We start from the raw sequence: 20,828 nt of genomic DNA, 5'->3' as shown, positions 1-20,828 counted from the left end.
CTAAGGTCATGCCAGTGATCCCATATGCCTGGCCCTCTGGGGGGGATGGGGTGAAAGTAGGTACTTATTACATCCTTTTTGAATGAATGGTTTGGAGTTCTTTTCATAATTATAGAATTATAAAGCTAGAAAGTCTTTAGTACTATGATTTTCAAAGTGTTTGGTCATGACTCCTAGCAAGAAATGGATTTTCATTTGTGACCCAGTAACCTCATGGGTGAAACAGTTTTTATAAAACATGATGTAACTTTACTATGTATGATGTACTCTTATATCTTCTATTCTACTTTTTTCTTAATGTATTCCATTTCTCTTTTTTTGAGACGATTAATTGAATTTTTATCCAAAACAACTTGCTTCAATTGAAAATTAATAGTAGCAGATTTGGGAGCAAATAAACAGAAATGGAAAGTCTTAGTATTTGGCTTAATTATTCTACAAGCACGCTGATCACATTTATGCTTTTTTAATTTTAAATTTTAATTAAATTTTAAGTTAAAAGGCATAAATGTGATCAGTGTGCTTTTAGAATAATTTGAAGGTGTGGTATTTATAGTTAATGTGTAGAAAAGAAAAAAACCTCACATAACCCCAGATCACACAAATTAAAATTCACTTAGTCATACAGTTGTGAGCACTTTTGACAGCCAAAATTTCACCATTCTTAAAGTGGGAGTCTTTCAAAAATACTTCTTCATATTCAAAAGCTAAAAGTTAGAGTGAAGATAGCCCAATTATCTTGGTGTGGGAGAGGTTACATAATAATCTATTTCCAAAACTCACAAAAACCCGTAAATGTCACCAACAAAAAACAAAGCAGCGGATTGGCCAAAACCAAGGCAACTGGTTATACCGGAAGGCGGCAGATCACTTATTTAACTGCTAAAAGCCATTGCTTTATAGTACTAATGTTAATTCCTTCCCGCACTTCGGGAACCCACATCGCAGCCAATGCAGGGTCAGTTTCTGTGTATTTAGCTCTGTGGAATGTGCCAGAACACCAGTCAGCACTTAAGTCAATCTAAAGGAAATTCTCTACGTTTGAAAATCATCTCACTGGCTTCATGATATAATTTGTACATTCTTCCTTAGCTTCAGGGGCACATGCCTGCCCCCTGGTCCAATAGATCCAGAACGGTTACAAGGATATCTTGACTTATAGGAGATGCCACAAAAGAATTTTGACAATTCAGTCTTGAAGTCTGCTCACTTTGACCCAAACTTTCTAAGCCAGTGACATGCAGAGGGTCCACCTGCACCAGATGAAATTTCTGTGGACAGAGATGTCACAGAGCTGGGAAGGAGAGAAATAGCTCTCCAGTCAATGTGAGTGAGAAAAATTAGTCATATCACTTCGAAACATGTGAACTTGAGCGTTAAGGATGCTGGAATGCAGGGAAGTCACGTGCACAACAGAAGAGTTGCAGGATGTCTTCTCTTTTGTGTTAATGTGAGATTACTGAGGACAAGAGAATAGGTCCTGGGAGATGTGGTGTATTTGCCAATTTCTGGTCACACACAGCCTCCTCAAAAAGCCCCTAAAGATGGCCAGGCGCAGTGGCTTACGCCTGTAATCCCAGCAATTTGGGAGGCCGAGGGGGTGGAGCACCTGAGGTCAAGACTTTGAGACCAGCCTAGCCAACATGGTGAAACACTGTCTCTACTACAAACAAAAAATTAGCCGGGCGTGCGTGCCTGTAAAAATGGTGGTGCGTGCCTGTAATCCCAGCTACTGGGGAGGCTGAGGCAGGAGAATCACTTGAACCCAGGAGGCAGAGGTTGCAGTGAGCCGAGATTGCACCACTGCACTCCAGCCTCGGCAACACAGCGAGACTCTGTCTTAAAAGAAAAAAGAGCCCCCAAAGATGAACTTCACCTATTTGTAAGTGGTCTAATAGTCCTCCATCTCTCTTTATATTTATATTTTTGAACTTTAAAACTAGTTTTTTTGAAAAATATTTTTTAGAACCAGGGTCTCACTCTGTTACCCAGGCTAGAGTGCAGTGGCCCAATCATAGGGCAGTCTCAAACTCCTGGGCTCAAGTGATCCTTACCCCTGCCTCCCGAGTAGCTAGGTCTACAAGTGCACACCACTGCGTCTGCAATTTTAAAATTTTTGTAGAGATTGTGTCTCACCATGTTGCCCATACTGGTCTTGAAATCATGGCCAGAAGCAATCCTCCCACCTTGGTCTCCCTAAGTGCTGGGATTGCAGGAGTGAGCCACCACATCTGAGCCACAGGGCGGCCTCGAAAATGGGGCATGAGCCTCTTCCCATCTCTTTTTTTGTTGTTGCTGTTCAAGACAGAGTCTCACTCTTTTGCCCAGGCTGGAGTGCAGTCGTGTGATCTAGGCTCACTGCAACTTCTGCCTCCCGGGTTCAAGCGATTCTCCTGCCTCAGCCTCCCAAGTAGCTGGGACTACAGGCATGTGCCACCACACCCGGCTAATTTTGTTTTTGTTTCTGTTTTTTCACTTGAGATGGGGTTTCACCACGTTGGCCAGGTTGGTTTCAAACTCCTGACCTCAAGTGATCCACCCACCTCCGACTCCCAGAATCCTGGGATTACAGGCATGAACCACCACACCCAGCCCCATCTGTTTTTTTTTTTTTCTTTTTTTGAGACGAGGTCTAACTCTACCCCCCAGGCTGGAGTGCAGTGGTGTGATCACGGCTCAATGTAGCCTCAACCTCCAGGGCTTAAGGGATCCTCCTGCCTCAGCCTCCCAAGTAACTGGAACTACAGGCATGTGCTAATTTTTTGGAATTTTAGTGGACACGAGCTCTCTCGCTATGTTGCCCAAGCTGGTCTGGAAATCAAGAGCTCAAGCGATCCTCTCACCTCGGCTCCCAAAGTGCTGGGATTACAGGCGTGAGCCACTCTGCCTGGCCCTCCAAAAAAAAAAAAATGCCAGTGACAACCTATTAAACTGATATCTGTCACGCTAATGGGTCATGACTAGCAGTTTGAAAGACAAAGCTCGATTTCACTTAATTTATTTTAGCAACAAATTTATTTTGCAATGAAATTGCAACACAAGCCCCTAAACCTGCAGTTGCTGGAAGCTAAACGTCTGCGCTTCCGGGAGCAAATTTCCAGCTACCACGCCTCTGGAAGCAGGGCGTGGCTTCCTCCCTCCTCTCTCCGCCCACTCGCCCTCGGCATCTGCCCCGCACCCGGCGTAGCGACAGCAGGGGGCGCTGCGGCGTGCTCCGCGCCGTGGGGGCGGGGCCGGCGTAATGCCCCGCCCCCTCGTTAGCTCATCTTTGCGCGTCGCAGTCGCGCTGAGCCCGGCTTCCGACGTGCAGGCTGGCAGGGCAGTGGTGAGTTGGAGCGCAGGGCCGTTGGGGATGGCGGTCATTAGGGCAGTTGACGGTCCAGGCCAGAGGGCGGGTGAGCGAGGTTGGGCCCGACGCTGCCTGTAAGCAGGTCCGTTCAGGGATGCTGCAGGCCCTGGGACCTGAGGGTGGCATCCGTGACTCCATTTGCCCTGGCTGTCCCTCGGTGTACGGGGCCTGAGGGGAGAGGCGGAGGCCCGTAGGTGGCCTCCTTTTGCGTCCTGAGGATGTTCTGGGCAGCACCGAGATTAGGGCTGGTTTCTCTGCGGAGGAGATCAGTTATCCGTAGGTGGGAGGACGGTATTAACCGAAGTTTTCCAGTAGTGGGCCACGCTTGTCTTCTTAGGTAGCGTGCTGGACAGATACAGACATCACTGGACGGGTACAGACAGAGGCTGGGTTCGCTTTACGCCAAGTACCGTGCAATACTGTGGGCTGTTGACTTGCCTGAGTAGTTTCATCGAGGCATCGTAGTGTTCCTTGGAAACACTGAGCCAGTGATGAATTCTGCCTGGGAAAATTAGGGAAAAGTTTCCCAAAAAGAGAAGACGGCAGGAGAGGGCTAAGGTCTAAAGTCTCTTAGCTCTGACCTTCATAAGACCCTGAAGTAAGAGGTAGTGTATCTTGGTAGCATATACTATAGATTGTATCCACCTTATAGTGTCCCTTGGGGGCTTCCTTAACCGCTTCTAAGCCTCCATTTTCTTATTAGAAAAGTGGAACTGATAATAAGAAAATGGTGCGAGGTGTACGTTCCAGTGGATGTTTGAAATCTTGGATAGTGAAGGACCCTGACTGACTTACCGTGGACCCTGACCACTTACCGTGGTTTATCTATGTAAAATTTTTCAACTTTACATAGGTTTATTGGGAAGTAGCCCCATTGTAAGTTGAGAAGCATCTATACTGTGTTTTTTCTCATACAGGTTACACATACATACCTATGATTACTTAGTTTAATTCGTAAATTAGGCACAGTAAGAGATTAACAACAATAATAAAATAGAATTATAACAGTGTAATAAAATGTATGTGAATGTGGTCTCTCTCAAAATATCTTACTGCACACTACTCACCTATTTTTGGACTATGGTTGACCTCTGGAACTGTGGAAATCAAAACCTCAGCTAAAGAACTACTGTACCTAGTAAATGGGGTTATGAGGTTTCAGTGAGCTAATCTTTGTGCGTTACTTAAAATAGGACCGGATTCATTGTACATCCTCAAATGTGCACTCATTGATAGAATCATACCCTTGTCTCTTGGAACCTGGGTTTTTGGAGGTTGACTTACCGCAAGCCTTACTTCTTTTTTTGTTTCTATCCATTGCCAAATGTGAGGCCCAGAATGACAGGGAAGAGGACAAGCCTGTGCTTCAGCAGGCAGAAGGCTGTGCTCAAGCAGAGGTTGAATACCATTCCCATTAGCCAGACTGGCTCGAGCGCTTTCCTGTCTTTCCTACCCTGGGCAGAAAGAACCCTGTTCATGGGTCACAAATGAATAAAACACTACCAATCTGTCTGTAATCCCAGCACTTTGGAAGGCCAGGACAAGAGGATAGCTTGAGGCCAGGAGTTCGATACCAGCCTGGGCAACATAATAAGACCTTGTCTTTACAAAACCAAAACAAAACATTACCAATTTGAGATCTTCATAGGCAAGGATTGGTTATAAATTGTTTGTTTGATTTTCTGTTATTGGAAAACCTTCGGCAGCTTTTTGGGCTGGCAGATTTAAAGAAAGTAACCTGAACCTGGATACCTTAACTGTATGGTCCCTTAAACTGACAGTGGGTAGAACTGCCAGGGCCGTGAACTTGGATGAGAGGAAAAATTGCATCTTTGTTTCCTAACCTCCAACTGAAATTTAGCATTTTCTTCCAGTATGAATGTAGGCAATAAATCACATTATTAGCAGTGTGACTTTGTTATGAATATAAATTACAGATATTTTCATATCACGGTATTGTGTAAGCTCATTTACAACTTTGAAATTAGGGTAGTTATTAAATTTGCTTCTAGATTGCATATATAATGAACCAATAAAGAAGCACATATGTTTTTGTATTTTAATAAAATTTTAGTATATAGTCTATCCTCATTATTTGTGGATTCTGTATTTATGAATTCACCTACTCACTAAAATTTATCTGTAGCCCCCACATTAATACTTAAAATGCTTTTGTGGTCTTTGGAAGACATGACTTTTTTTCACATAAAAATTTTAGTCGCTTGATGCGCATGTTCTCAGCTGAAGTCAAACAAGGTGACACTGCCTTCTTGTCAGCTCTCATATTGTAAGCAAATGTCATTTTTGCAGTCTTTGGTGCTACGTTTTTCTCTGTGCTTTTTGTTGGTGATTCCACTGTTTGAGATAGCCCCCAAGCATTGTGCTGAAGTGTTTCTAAATGCAAGAAGTCTGTGATTTGTCTTAAGGAGAAAATATGTGTGTTAGATAAGCCTTGCTTAGGTATGAGTTCAATATTGATGAATTACTAATGTATATTCAGTAAGTGCCTTTAAACATAAACACACATAAAACATGATTATATATTGATTGGTTGACAAGAATGTGCCCAGAGGCTTTCAGGAACCGGTTTCCCAAGGAACAGTGGTTCTCTATTGGATAATTTAGTGTCTGTAGCAACTTCTTAGAACATAATTGTTGTGAATAATGAGAACCTACTGTAATTGGTTTCATTTCTAAACCTGTGTATTTTCTGTAAAGACATCCTGAGCCAGAGTCTGGTGGCTCACACCTGTAATCCCAGCACTTTGGGAGGCCCAGACAGGAGGATCACTTGAGCCCAGGAGTTCAAGACCAGCCTAGACAACATAGGGAGACCCCCATCTCTATAAAAAATTAAAATATCCAGGCATGGCACGCACCTGTAGTCCCAGCCACTCAGGGGGCTGAGGTGGGAGAAGACTTGGCCTGGGAGGTTGAAGCTGCAATGAGCCATGATTGCGCCACTGCACTCCAGTCTGGGTGATGGAGCGAGACCCTATCTTGAAAAAAAAAAAAAAAAATGGCCACTAAAGGGAGTCTATGGCACACACAAAGAAATAAGAACCATTAGCCCTTAATGTAGCCTGAGAAATTAGATCTATTTTTTTTTTTTTTTTTTTTTTTGAGACGGAGTCTTGCTGTGTCACCCAGGCTGGAGTGCAGTGGCGCGATCTCGGCTCACTGCAAGCTCCGCCTCCTGGGTTCACGTGATTCTCCTGCCTCAGCCTCCCGAGTAGCTGGGACTATAGGCGCCCACTACCACGCCCGGCTAATTTTTTTTTTTTTCTTCTGTATTTTTAGTAGAGATGGGGTTTCACTGTGTTAGCCAGGACGGTCTTGATCTCCTGACCTCGTGATCCGCCTACCTCGGCCTCCCAAAGTGCTGGGATTACAAATGTGAGCCACCGTGCCCGGCTTTTTTTTTTTTTTTTTGAGATGGAGTCTTGCTCTGTCACCCAGGCTGGAGTGCAGTAGCACGATCTTGGCTCACTGCAACCTCCGCCTCCTAGGTTCAAGTGATTCTCCTGCCTCAGCCTCCCAAGTAGCTGGGACTACAGGTGCGCGCCACTACGCCCAGCTAATTTTTGTATTTTTAGTAGAGTCATGGTTTCGCCATGTCGGCCAGGATGGTCTCAATCTCTTGACACCGTGTCTCCCTCCAGCCTCTGCCCTTATTTACCTGACTATTGGCTCTTAAAGGCATTTTTGGTTGAGACCTTTGCGTGTAACATAAGAACTTTACCATCTTTGGATTTCCCCTTGTTTGTTTTTAATAAATAATATTTAATATTAAAAGGAGAAGTGATTTTCTTCTCTCTAAAAAGCAGCAAAGGACAGAGACTGGTTACTCTCTGTAGTCACACTTGAGGTGAAGAAACCGTGGGATGGGGTTTGCTGTTAGTTGAGTCCCTAGGTTCAGAGGAAGAAAAAAGATCATACCACCTGGTAGGGAGTGTGAAGGAGGTTCCAGGGACTGATCCATAGAAGGGTGTCAGAACAACTTCATAATAAAGAGTTGCCTTATTTTCTTGGTCAAGGGGAACTTCCTGTGTGCCCTTCTATCCTGATGACACCCCTCACTGAAATCCTGGTGTTGTTTCCACAGAACTGTCTGGCCTTTTGCCCTTGATCCTTGGTTAAGGAAATGACCAACCAGGTAAGGCCCGTGTTGAAGGGAGGAACATCAGTTGGTCTCTTTGCCAAGTTCAAGTCCAGTAGGTTTTCTGGATGTGTAGTCAAGAAAGTAGCATCTTATTCTTGCCCTGCTCCTAAAGAGCTCGATGACCCTGGGTACCTAGTCGCCTAGTTACCACAGTGTTAGGTGGGACTAGTAAAATGCAAATACTAGGAGGAGAACTGGTTCCTCTAAGTCTTTACCACAGTTTAGTGAGTAATAGAAGAAGCTTAAAAGATGTTGTACAAAAGAAAAAAACAGCAAGATCAGAATAGAAGATAGAACAGGAGAAACAGATCTTTGTAATAAGATTAGGGACAAAGTTAATAGACTGTTATGCATGCTGTGTGCCCTTATGCAGCTGCAAAATTTAAGCTGCAAACTGGACTCTGAGCTTCCTTGGTGAGCAGAACAGAAAAAGAAAACATAATTTATTGGTCTCTTGTTGGGTGAGTGTGGGTAGTAGGAAGAGGGAGAGAGTGTCAGTTTCTTTAATAATTTTTTTCTGATAGGACTGTACAGATCTTGCGTGAGTGGGGATCAAGGAGCTTGTAGGATGGCCAGGTTGACAGCAGAGGAAGTAGCTAACACTGTAGTGACTCTATCTACTTGGGGAGGAGTGCTTTCTGGAGGCAATGTGAGACATCTGAAATCTGACCATGGGTTTAATGTGGCTTCTGTTCTTTTTTTAGTATGGTATTCTCTTCAAACAAGAGCAAGGTAAGTAGCTTGCCTGTTTAAGCGATTCATCTGTGAAAAATACTGTTGTCCCTGGTTTCTTTAAGACTTTTGTCATGCTGACCAGACATGCAGTTTTCAAGTATACTCACTTTGCGGAAGAATTGGCAGCTGAAAACAAATACTCTTAAAAAACAAACAACAACAACAAAAACCTGAACAACCAACTAAAAAAAAAAAGCAGTCATCGTTATAGGTTGGAGGCTTCCAGGCTGAGGAAAATTTTCCCACCTGAGGAAGACATGACCGAGCTTCCCAGCTGGCGAGGTGGAAGAAGGAAATGCTTTGAGCCTCAAAACTCTGTTAATGCCGGCTCATCCGGGGAGGTGAACGTGAGCCTTTTTCTGAACTCAGAACTTGCTTTGGCCCTTAATGAAAGTGATGCCTATAATAGTGAGATGAATTTCTTTTGAGGCCACTGAGTGCATGGGGAGGGCTGGGAGCTGTGCAGCAGTGGCAGTGGCAGGGATGGGAGAGCAGGCCGCAGGTCAGAGTGGGCTGGGATTGTAGCTAACCAGTGGTCCAGAGCTTTGTACCCAAAAAGGAGTCATGTCTGTGCATGGGCTACTCACCCATCTCATTTCTTCACTATAGCCTCGATGAGTTTAGGAAGGCCTAAGGAATTTGTGGAATGCCTAATCAAAGCTCTTCCTCTCTAAGTAGTGACATGTAGGTAGTTTGACATTTAAGCCAACAGCATCATCCAGGTTAGCTAGTGTAAGTAACTAGTAGGCTAATTGGGCATGCCAGTCAACTACCTTATATGTAGCTATTGTCATCCAGGTGGCAAGTTAGCAGGCTTGAGTTAGGTGGGGTTTGAAATGGAAGCCACAACTCTGTCTGTAATGCACAGCTGTTTAAGTTTAATGCCTTTATATTCATATTTTGGGAAGGTATCACTGGAGAATTGTTGCCAGGCAGGGGTAAAGCCTCCATGTGCACTTGTCACATTTTTACATCCACACCAGGTCTGCACATACAATGGTGTGGCCTACCAAACCTGCAGCTTACAGACTTAGATTTAAGGTAGACTTTAATTAATAGCGATTGGATTTGAATGCTAGCACCTCTCATTCCTTGTCTATAAAATGAGGATATTAATAGTACCCACTTCTTAGGATTGTTGTAATAATTGGCCCATTAACCATAATAAAGATACTTGTGGGGAAAGGCAACTTAATATATGGAGGCTACATTAGGTATTTTCTTTTAGATCTATACTGTTTAGAATTGAACTGCCTACTCGTTTCCAAAGATCTTTACGGAGTATCTGTTACTGGGTTTAGGTCTTTTCTTGGTAGGAGGGGGTCTTTCCCACTGGTTTTACTTGTTTTAGCCAAGTGATAGCCATTGTAGACTCCTATATACCAGATAGCATGCTAAAAGAAAGGGCACTGGATTTAGAGTCCAAAGTGCTACCATCCCATCTGGTAAACATGAGATTTAGGGCAAGTAGCTTCTTCAGAACCTCCAATTTTCATATGTGGCCCCAAAATTTCAATAAAAGCTGTATAGGAAAGCACTTTGTAAAATAGTAAAGCAAATACAAATAAACGTTACCTTACAATTGTTGAACAGTATTTCAGCTTCATTAAGTCATATGCAAGAAGACTTTACTTTCCATTCTAGCCCATGATGATGCCATTTGGTCAGTTGCTTGGGGGACAAACAAGAAGGAAAACTCTGAGACAGTGGTCACAGGCTCCCTGGATGACCTGGTGAAGGTCTGGAAATGGTGAGTACCTCTCCCCTAACATACAGCCTTGGAAAATTGGGGGCTGAGGTTTTGCTTCTGAACTCGCCAGTTGCAGTCTGGGAAATACTTTTTTCTAGGCAAGAAATCTATAGCAATCTGGTGGTATAAAACAGCAGCTTCTTTTTCCCACTTGTTTTCCTGTTACTCTGTATTAAAGCCCTAAAGTTTAAAAAAAAAATCTTAAAGTCCTACATTGAAAACCTGGCAGCATTTGGTGTTCTGTAGCTCATTAACTCTTCTCTGATTCTGTATTTCATAGACCATTGGTATTGCATAGTCACAGGGACCCAGAATTTCAGATGCCAGGTAAAGTGTGTTCTGTGTGAAGAAATCCATTTCTCTGTCCCCTGTTGAAGGCGTGATGAGAGGCTGGACCTACAGTGGAGTCTGGAGGGACATCAGCTGGGAGTGGTGTCTGTGGACATCAGCCACACCCTGCCCATTGCTGCATCCAGCTCTCTTGATGCTCATATTCGTCTTTGGGACTTGGAAAATGGCAAACAGATAAAGTCCATAGATGCAGGACCTGGTAAGAGTTTTACTTGTAGGGGAGATAATGGAGGCTCATGATTTCTTTTCCAAAATCTTTAGGGATAGATGTGTTTTATAGCTCAGAATTTTTTGGTTTTGAGAGGGATGATAATGGGTGCATGAACTGTATTTCACATAATACCTTCAGTGGGGCTGGAAACAGCACTCTAATGAAACACTCTGCAACTAAACGTGAGTATTTACACTAAGTGAGATAAATAAAGGCTATAAATAGCCCTGTGTCAATTCAGCTTAGATTTTGCTGCCAAATGAATTTTGGTAGTAAATCTGTGGAAAAAGCTAGTAGTTTCCAGAGCTTTTTGGATTTCAGAACTGCTGGTTTGGGGTTGTTGACCTGTATTTTGTGTTTTCCAGAGGTTCTCTATTTACCATATTCTGAGCTGATTCATTCACTGCCTTATGGAAGCCTAGAATGTAAAGCATGGGGTCCTTATAGATGTGTATCATGGTCATCTCTACTCATTTTGATTAAAGGGTGTGATTCCTGGTATGTGATACATATGAAACTTTTAAGAAACATCGATTTTTTTGTTTTAAGTACTGTCCATAATCTTGTCCATCAGCCTTGGTAAACATCATCTGAGATGACGGAAGTCAATGATGTCATAGGCTGACTAATGTGGAGCACAGAGGACATTTCAGGATTCTTTTGAGCTTCACATTTACTTATAAATGGCTGCACAACTTTCCCCAGCAGAACCTGCTGTGCCAGAACGGGTGGTAACCGCTAGAGGGTGCGAATAGCCTGGCATTCTGTGGCACACCCCTTTGTGGGTTGATGATAGAAGAGCTGCTTAGGTGTTCCATGAACACAGTTCCCTGCTTGATGCCCTAGATGGATTCACCTCCCACGAGTTATGCTCAGTAGCCACTCTAGGCTTTTCCTGTATTGGAAATAATGATGGTTCCAGAGTTTTTAAAGAGGCTGGGTTGTCTGGAAACTGAGTGCATTTTCCCTCAGAAGCAATATTTCTTGTCTGTAATTCTTACCACTGGAGCTCTTTTAAGAATATGCATACCCAGTCCATATTTTGGATCCACTGAATCATAGTGTTCGGAGTACGTGGGGTGGGATATATATTTGGAAAAAGCTACCCAGACGCACCCTGACTCCCCAGATAGTTGTCTTTACATGTGCCCTTACTCTGCTTACGTTACTTACAGAGGACTTGGGTCCCCAAACTATCCTGCAAAGTCCATTAAAACTCTAATATATAAGTATGGTCTTAAGAAAAGAGGAAGAGGCAGAACTGTTTCTACCTTTTCATCTTGGGCACCTAAGCTTTCCTAGGGGTCATAATGCTGGTGTCATTGCATGCTGGTTGCAGCCCTGGGCACGAGGCAGCTGAAGAAATCATTGCTGGATTGGTTCCAAGTAAAAGGATGGCGTATGTATCCAGCTCACTTTCCCTGATAAACAGTACCTTTTACTGGGTGTTGTCCAAGTGTGGCAAGGTTTTAAAAGTTACTGTTATGAATGAAAAAGACAGAAGAGGCCAGGCGTGGTGGTGGCGGCTCACGCCTGTAATCCCAACGCTTTGAGGGGCTGAGGCGGGTGGATCACTTGAGATCAGGAATTCAAGATCAGCCTGGCCAACATGGTGAAACCCCATTTCTACTAAAACATACAAAAAATTAGCTGGACATCTGGACGTGGTTGTGTGCACCTGTAGTCCCAGCTACTCGGGAAGCTGAGGCAGGAGAATAGCTTGAACTCAAGATTATACCACCGCATTCTGGCCTGGGTGACAGAGCGAGACTCAATCTCAAAAAAAAAAAAAAAAAAAGATAGAAGAATGGAGTCTGAAAGTTGGGTTTATTTTCTTTTTGGATAGGACTCTGCATAAAACTAGACAAGGCCATTAAACAGCCAACAGTTATTTGGTCCAGTAACAAAAGCAAGCATTGCTATTGACAGCTAAAGAGCAGCTAAATTCATCTGAAGGTAAAACTCCTCAGATGAGTTTGGGTCTGATGAATGTAGGGAAAATGAATACTTAGTTTCTACCTATCTTGAAAATATGCATGGAGAATCTGAACCACTACAAAGGAAGAGAAAAAAAGAAGAGAGACAATCCCCAGTCATGGAGAAGTGAGAAAGTAGGAGGAAGCGAAGACCATGAGTGTACCAGTCTTTGTGTGGACATATGTTTTCATTAGGAGTAGAATTACTGGATATTATGGTGTTTGTTTTCACTTAAACTGTCAAACTGGTTTTCAAAGTGGCTGTGCCATTTTACATTCCCACCAGTGTATGAAGGTTCTGGTTTCTCCACATCCTTGCTAACACTTGATGTTGTCCTATTCTTATTAAAAATTTAAGAAACCCTTAAACTAAATCTAAACTTGATAAAGAATTAGCGTCTTTACAACATAATTTTCTGAATCAGGACACTGCTACTCCAATTTAAAAAGATGTGTCTTTTGGTAAAACTTTAGTTTTTAAAATTAAGGCCAAATCTTTTCACACTGTATTTTTGTCCTTCTTTTTTCTGTTCAGTGGATGCCTGGACTTTGGCCTTTTCTCCTGATTCCCAGTATCTGGCCACAGGAACTCATGTCGGGAAAGTGAACATTTTTGGTGTGGAAAGTGGGAAAAAGGAGTATTCTTTGGACACAAGAGGAAAATTCATTCTTAGTATTGCATATGTAAGGAAACATTGCTCTCTTTTCTCCTTCTGATTCTTTCAGTTTGCCCTTCCAGCCTGTTGTAGTCCTTGGCACAGATTCTGCCTTGGTCTGGTCAGGCAGACTATCTCACTGGTGTGGTTTGCCAGGTTGCTGGTTAGACCTGTAGACAGCAGGAGGTTTGCTTGAGTTTGGTAGGGATAGCTTAACAACATGGGGTCTGAAAGTGCTAATTTTTCCATATGTTCTCTGAACAGAGTCCTGATGGGAAATACCTAGCCAGTGGAGCCATAGATGGAATCATCAATATTTTTGATATTGCAACTGGAAAACTTCTGCATACGCTGGAAGGTATATATCATCATCTTATTTTTATAAACTTGGTTATCAAATCACAAAGGAAGAATTATTCTTTCATTAAAATGCCATTAAATGGCAAACGGGCATTAGATTTACAAAATATCAATCTCAGTTGGAAAACTGAAATGCCTCCAGGTTTTAATCTTGTCACTATAGGTTTGTTTTTTTTTTTCCTTTTAGAGAGAGGGTCTTGCTCCCAGACCAGAGTGCATTGGTGTGATCATAGCTCACTGTAGCCTTGAACTCCTGGGCTCAAGGGGTCGTCCCACCTCAGCCTCCTGGGTAGCTGGGACTACAGGTGCACATCATGATGTCTGGCTAGTTTTTAAATTTTTTGAGGAGATGGGGTCTTGTTATGTTTCCCAGACTGGTCTCCAACTCCTGGCTTCAAGAGATCATCCCGCTTTGGCCTCCCAAAATGCTGGGATTACAGACATGAGCCACCATACCTGGCCTGTCACTGTAGTTTTAACCTAGACATACTAATTCTTGTAACAGTGTTAAATGCTTGTTTGGGTGAACAGACTTACTTTTTATTGATTATATCATAATCTATCACATTATATATATGTGTGTGTTAATATTTATTTGCTATATGAATGTCTCATTTCTGTCGTTTTGGATTCTGACGAACTTTGTGATTGAAAACAACTTTTTGTTGATAATTTGAAGGTGGATGAAAGTATTGTGCCCACTGTCCACACTGGTGGCCTCTGGAAAGGAGGACTGGGTAGCTAAAGAACAGGGGTAGATTGGGGGGAGACCTTATTACACATACTTTCGTGCGGTTTTGAATTCTAATCAAGTGACTTTATTACCTCCTCACATTGCTATAGTTTATCCTTTACACTGTAATAAAGGATTTGATAGGGAAATAACATCTTAATTTGTTCAACCCTACAAATCAGGAGCAATTTCCTTGTGTGGCCATATTTGTAGTAGAGAAGTTCTTTAAAGCAATGCATGCTGAGGGCAGGGAAGGGAACTAAAGAGAAATGGCTCCAGGAGGAGAGACTGGGGTTATGTGGATGTTTCGAGAACATTAAGATGAAAGGCCCAGTCAGAACTCTTGCTTTTCTGCCTGAAGCACCTGGGTATTTCAACTCAGTGGCTTGTAATCATTAAAAGGGACATTGTCAGTGGGAAGCTGAGTAAGGAGGCAGTGGTTCACCAGATTAACAAGGGCCTTTATGAATTTCAGGCCATGCCATGCCCATTCGCTCCTTGACCTTTTCCCCGGACTCCCAGCTCCTTGTCACTGCTTCAGATGATGGCTACATCAAGATCTATGATGTGTAAGTTACCTGTCGAGATTCAAGGTGTCTCCCTTACTACTGATGTCCGTCTTGTCCCCTTATTGTTACAAGGATCCCTAGGGAGCAGCCCTAGTAAAGGCTTGTGCTCAAGTCACATCGAACACCTTGACTCTTCAGGCGGTCCTCCCCCATTCAGCGCCCATTTTTAGTGTGTGTCCTCAAGGGCTGCTTGGAGGAGGATGTGCATGGGTTCCCTGGTAGGATCAGATACTTGCTACTTTTTCTTAGGCAGCCTGATTTTTGTGAGCTTACTGATTTCAAATTCTTTGGGATAGGTAAGTAATATACAGATGAGGAAATGGAGCCATGGGCTGTAGCTGGCCCCTGGGGACAGGAAAAAATTAGAGCATCCATTTTCAAGGGTAGGGCTGTTCTAGCAGACATGCCTCTGCCCTAGTTAGGGAGCAGTCAGTTTATGAGCCTGCTGCAGGTCTAGATGGGAGTGTTTTTGGTTTTGGCCTTTGACTATGAGTATAGAAGCAAGTTAATCATCCTCTTTCATTCACAGCCATCATTGTAAACCTGTGCAGACCCCCTTGTCTTCTTGTTTTCCCCCATCATCTTTAGCCCTGACTCCTATTCCCTACTGAGGTATCCCCTGTAATGTGTTGGATCTGTGTTCTTGATACTGTGACTCAGTGCTGTGGTCAGCTCTCCCTGCCAGGCGTGCCTCTGGCTCATTGCTCCTGAACATGACATTCTAATCCACTGCAGGTACATATCACACTCCGACCCTAGCCATGGTGCCAAGACCTCCTCCACCTGCACGTACTGCAACCCTGACCATCCGTGTGTGTTCTTTCAGGGGCCTGTGATAGTTGCTTACGAGTTTAAACCTCACAGTAGGAACACTGCTCCTTCTAGCCACTTCTGGTTAAAAATGCAGTTTTTTATGGCAAAAGATTATCAGCTAGACATAGAATTCTAACTGCAGTTTTTGGAATTAGAACTGAATGAGGGTGCTACAGCCGAGAGGGAAAGATATCTCTGTAGAGTTGTACTTGCCTGATAGTGGCAGAGGCAGTATAAATGCAGCAGTTCCTTACATTTGTGACTTTATGATTTCCATTGCCACTGTTTTATTGATCCTCCCAGCAACCAATGAGGTAGCAGCACAGATTAGTGTCCCCATTTTGCACATGAGAAACCCAAGCTGAGGTGGTGATTTGCCCAAGGAGGTGGTACTGAATGAAGACCCAAGACTGGTTTTTTTCACCCAATATTGATGCATTATTATTAATTAAAGTCCATATTTTACATTAGGGTTTACTCTTTGTGTTGTACATTCCATGAGTTTTAACAAGTATATAATGACGTGTAGTCACCACTAACTACAGTATCACGCAGAATAGTTTCACTGCCCTGAAAATCCCATGCTCTACCAGATCATCCCTTCCTCCCACCTTGAGCCCCTAGCAACTACTGATCTTTTTACTAAGGCCCAGGACTTCTTACCCTCCCATGGTCCCACTGTATCCCACTGAGACTGCCTCCTGGCCCCTAACTGAGGTCTGCTCCACTCTGCTGGGTTCTGTGTTCAGGGGTAAAATTGCTGACCTCAGTTAGGCCTTATGGTGGTTCTCTTGCCAGAGGTGATTGGGTTTCATTTTTATTAAAAAAGTGAAAATAGCTGTTGTAATTAGACCTGTCTTGTTCTTGATTAGGTTTAAAATAGTCTCTCCAAGCTGCATCTGTCATAATGAATACATCTTGACGCTCTCCTTGGACTGGGAGCACTGGCTCCATATGGAAAGGCTGCCGGTGCAGGCAGGAGTCTGAACCTGCCCTTCTCCTGAGACGGCTTCCTTGCCCCTTTGGTTCTCAATTTCCTCATCTTAGGGGTTGGCTTGCGAAGCCTCTATAGTGTAGTTCTTTGTTCATTTTGAGCTTCAGCTCTTTGCTTGTTAAAGATTTTATTCTTGGCTCTTAGTAGCATCAACACATTATGGGTTAATGCTGCTATTAAAATTTGTCTCTAATGCATGATGCTACTTCATTGAAAGGGGAATTTGTGATACAGTATTCATGGTCATTATAAGGATAGCAGATTTGGTCCAGTTTATGGGCAGAGTTAATAATAAACCCTCTACTTCGGTGATTATACTCTAGAAATTAACATCTCAATTTTGTTTGAACCTTTCCCATTTCAGACAACATGCCAATTTGGCTGGCACGCTGAGCGGTCATGCCTCCTGGGTGCTGAACGTTGCGTTCTGTCCTGATGACACTCACTTTGTTTCCAGGTACTTAATGATTCTTAGCAGTTTCTAAAATGCTGGGGAGATGAGGGCAGTCTTCCTGAATAGATTGCCATAACATTTAAAGATGTTTGACTCTTTTTTATTCAGTTAGCCTTTGTTTTCTGCAGTTCTTAAAATTTTTACTTAGTGAAGTTAGTTGACCTTAGCTGGAACAAAAGTCAACAAGGAATCCTTTTAAACAGTTAAACTCTTAGTTTTTTCATTATAAATTGAGGCTTCTACCAAAGTGACTCTAAGGTAGACTTGTGTTCCAATGGTAACTTAAAATATGTAAATGTTTGTAAAATGTTGTTTATAGATTTCAGTGTTGGTCAGCCCTGGGATGGCCAAGACAGTTGGAAAGCAGGAGATGGACAACTTGAAGGCATTGCACAGTGCTTTAGAGGCCTCCTGCGAGCCTTGGTTTTGAAGTTTTAACAGGCCTCCCTCCCATCTGGAAATAGGTAGCTGTGTCTGAGACTCCTGGAGAACAATTAAAATGAGGGCCAGGCAGATCAGAATTTCAGGAAAACGGCTACCCTGTGAGGAGGGAAAGCCACCCAATGATGATGCAATACCTGTCCATTTCCTGTACTGAGGCGTGGGTGCTGGGGGGTCTGAAGTTAGAAGAATGTAAGTCATCAAAGGATTTTTGGTCGAAGTCCTTCCAACTTCAAACCGATACTAATGTTCACTTTTTAAAATAGTTCGTCTGACAAAAGTGTAAAAGTTTGGGATGTTGGAACGAGGACGTGTGTTCACACTTTCTTTGATCACCAGGATCAGGTATGGCATTACTATTTCCTCTTTAGATAGCTGGGGTTGTTTGACCATCGTACCAAAGAGGTTTTCTTTTCCTAACCTTGTTGCTTGAGCTGTAGATGCCAGTAGATGCCTGGGCCTGAGCTGCTGTGTCTGCTCAGTCATCCATGTAGCCAGAGTTCCTGTGCATAGTCTGGGGTGCAGAGGCTGGGATGTGCTGTCAGCCTAGCAACTCACAAGGCATATCCCCACACAGGCCGGAAGACATTGTGTTAGCCCCACAGCCTTTAAATGCCATCTTTGGAAATTGCTGCAACTGGTGTCTGGGGCCCTCTCCTGGGGGCTGCTGGGCCATGGCAGGCTCACCAACGACCTTCGTCTTCAGGAGATTCCATTGCTTATCACTTGTCATTTTTGGAACTGTCCAAAGAAGAGATGTGATTTTTTTTTTTTTTTTTTAAATATAGAAGCTGGAAATTCTTACAAGTTTTTTGGCTTTAGTGGTATTGATAACTTTTGTTTCAGTCTTTAAAAGGAAACTGTTCTCACAAGCCTCTTTGTCTTTGCCAAGGTGACTATGTGAAATAAGGTGTTCTAGTGCAATACTGCTCAGTCTTTCATGTGTGCTTGTATCCCCTGGGAACCTAGTTAAAATGCAGATGCTGCTTCACTAGGTCTGGCACAGGGCCTGGGATTCTGCATTTCTAACAGGCTCCCAGGTGAGGCCAAGGCTGCTGGTCCTAACCACACTGTAAGGTCTTAGGGAACTAAGCATAAAAAAATAAAACATCCATGGCAGTATAAAATTGGCTTTTAATACATTTTAAATATTTTTAGATGGTCCTATAGATTTCTCCTCTTTGAAATGAAACTTAAAGTTAACTAACATTGTTCATGCTTTTTACTTTTCACCTTAAATTGTTTCCAACAAAATTGAGGGGGTTGAATCTTGATATTCCACTCCTGGATTTAAACATCTTACTCAAGGAGTAAGTCCTGGCTAGCTGTGTTGCCTTGTATGCATGGATCATTGCAGTGCTGTTTCAGAGGCTGGAGTGAAAGGCCATCATGCAGCCCAATCCCAACACTAAAATCAGAGTAGGGTGACAGGCTTACCACCCAAAATCACCTCCTAATAATCAGGAAGTTATTCCTGACTAGAGAAACTCCAACCACATCAATTCTGTCTGGGAAAGAGGTGTGAATCAGTTAATTCAACACATAGCAAATAAAAATCTATGGTCCACAGTATCATGTTGTCTAGCTCCTGGGGACAAGCAGGCTCCATAGGCCACTCATAACAGAGTGAGAATTATTGACCGTGGGGGGTGGACACAAGGGGCCAGCTGAGGAGCACAGTTTGTGATTTCCCCTATAGGCAGTGATCTCGGGGTAGTTGTGGGGCCTCTTTCTTCCTGGAAGCATAAATGTTGGTCTCTTATGACTTCCATCTTCCTGGCACTAGGTTACCTCGGGATTCTGACTCTTTGAAAGGGTTATAGATAATCTTGATTAGTACTGTATTTAAAAATGATTTTTTTGGGGTTTTTTTGGAGTATGGGAAGGGACAGGAATGCTAATTAAATAGCAATACTGGAAGGTGCTTGGTTAAAGCCTCCATTCTCACTGATTTAGAAAGTACAAGAATATCCTCATCTCAGTTTTTGTAGATTCAGAATAACGAGAAAATAAGGATGTTCATTTCATAAATATTATAAAGAATAAAGGCATTTGTAGAACTTTTTTTTTTTTTTTTTTTTTTTTTTTTTAATTTACAGGTCTGGGGAGTAAAATACAATGGAAATGGTTCAAAAATTGTGTCTGTTGGAGATGACCAGGAAATTCACATCTATGATTGTCCAATTTAAACATCAAAGTCTCCTGGCTTATGCTGCAAAGAGAATGTACGGATTGATCATGACATTCCTTACCTTTTTAGGCTTGTTTAAAAGAAATATAGCATTTATTGTAGCAAAGACTTAAATTTTGTAGATACAATATAAATCTTTTCATGTTTTATTGGGAATGCTGTTCATACTTTAACATAAAGCTTTCTTAATGCAAACACCAGTGTCCTTGAACATGCTTCTTTTTTCAGTTACCCTATTACCAGTGAAACAGTAAGAGGGATTGGCATTAAGAGCAAATCTCTGTCTTAGCCATCAAGAGATCCAGGCACTTCTTTAACTTTCTGGCTTAGAAATACAGGCTCTTCCAGGGAATTGACTCATGCAGTGAGATACAGCAGCGAGCTCCCCAGAGCTGTGATAAAGAAGCTAATCTATTATAGAATGGAGTCCTGAAGGAAAGAGTATATTTGACTGCATAGGAACATTATGTACTCCTGTCTATCTGGGCATCCTTCTACTTGATGTATTAAAGATGTCCCCTGCCAAGCCCTCCTTCCCCTTATTAATTTCAGAGAGGTCTCTAACTCACTAGGTGGGTATTGGAAGGCAGGCTGCTAGTCTGGCTGCCTTAATAATGCCTAGGCTCAAGCCTGTGCCTCATTCCGTAGAACAGTAGCTCTGCCTTAGTTATTTCAGAGTATCTGTACCTCAGAGTTTCCTCCTCATCAGCCCCCTTGAGACTCACGTTAATGAGAAAGATGTAAGTAGCTAAACACTTGGAAGAGTGTTGCTTTTTATTGATCATAACTTAATATGCTTATGAGTCAGGTCATGTGCTTTTCCCCAGACGACTCACTGCCCTCAGAATAAAGCTCACCCTTTTTATCATAGCCCCCTGCTTCTTTCTCCTGCTTGCCTTGCTCACCCTCCTGTAACCACATCATCATTGCCATTTCTCTGCTTGGAATGTTTTCCCTCCAGACCTTCGGACGTCTGCTCCCCAACTGCATCCAGGATTCTGCCTAGATGCCAGCTCCTGGTAGAGGCCTTCTTCCCTTTCCCTTCTACTTACTCCCATTCCTCTTGTTCTTCATAGCAGTTAC

General features: G+C 42.9%; 1 protein-coding gene across 4 annotated transcripts; it reads left to right on the top strand.

Moving 5' to 3' along the window:
• The first annotated feature begins 2,653 nt into the window (after positions 1-2,653).
• WDR61 (WD repeat domain 61) lies at positions 2,654-19,942 on the top strand. Of its 4 annotated transcripts, none has more exons than XM_011982701.1 (11): positions 2,654-2,663; positions 7,455-7,505; positions 8,216-8,243; positions 9,891-9,996; positions 10,374-10,546; positions 13,070-13,218; positions 13,455-13,548; positions 14,759-14,852; positions 17,024-17,116; positions 17,821-17,899; positions 19,654-19,942. In XM_011982701.1, the coding sequence occupies exons 2-11, from the start codon at positions 7,494-7,496 to the stop codon at positions 19,741-19,743; spliced, it is 918 nt and encodes a 305-aa protein (XP_011838091.1). In that variant the 5' UTR covers positions 2,654-2,663; positions 7,455-7,493; the 3' UTR covers positions 19,744-19,942. The 4 variants fall into 4 exon arrangements, with proteins under 4 accessions (XP_011838091.1, XP_011838089.1, XP_011838090.1 ...); XM_011982699.1 differs by lacking the exon at positions 2,654-2,663 and adding an exon at positions 3,092-3,325 and having other exon boundaries at positions 19,654-19,940; XM_011982700.1 differs by lacking the exon at positions 2,654-2,663 and adding an exon at positions 3,161-3,431.
• Positions 19,943-20,828: the final 886 nt, after the last annotated feature.

Source organism: Mandrillus leucophaeus, unplaced genomic scaffold, assembly GCF_000951045.1.
Source record: "Mandrillus leucophaeus isolate KB7577 unplaced genomic scaffold, Mleu.le_1.0 Scaffold241, whole genome shotgun sequence".
NCBI lineage: Eukaryota > Metazoa > Chordata > Mammalia > Primates > Cercopithecidae > Mandrillus > Mandrillus leucophaeus.
Note: the sequence above shows the minus strand (reverse complement) of the source record. Positions and strands in the feature narration are given on the sequence as shown.

What these genes read in the sequence shown, in the direction of transcription:
- WDR61 (XM_011982701.1), top strand. An exon ending in CTGGTGAAGGTCTGGAAATG is followed by an intron (nt 9,997 to 10,373) that starts GTGAGTACCTCT and finishes CCCCTGTTGAAG; the next exon opens with GCGTGATGAGAGGCTGGACC. An exon ending in GACACTCACTTTGTTTCCAG is followed by an intron (nt 17,117 to 17,820) that starts GTACTTAATGAT and finishes TTTTTAAAATAG; the next exon opens with TTCGTCTGACAAAAGTGTAA.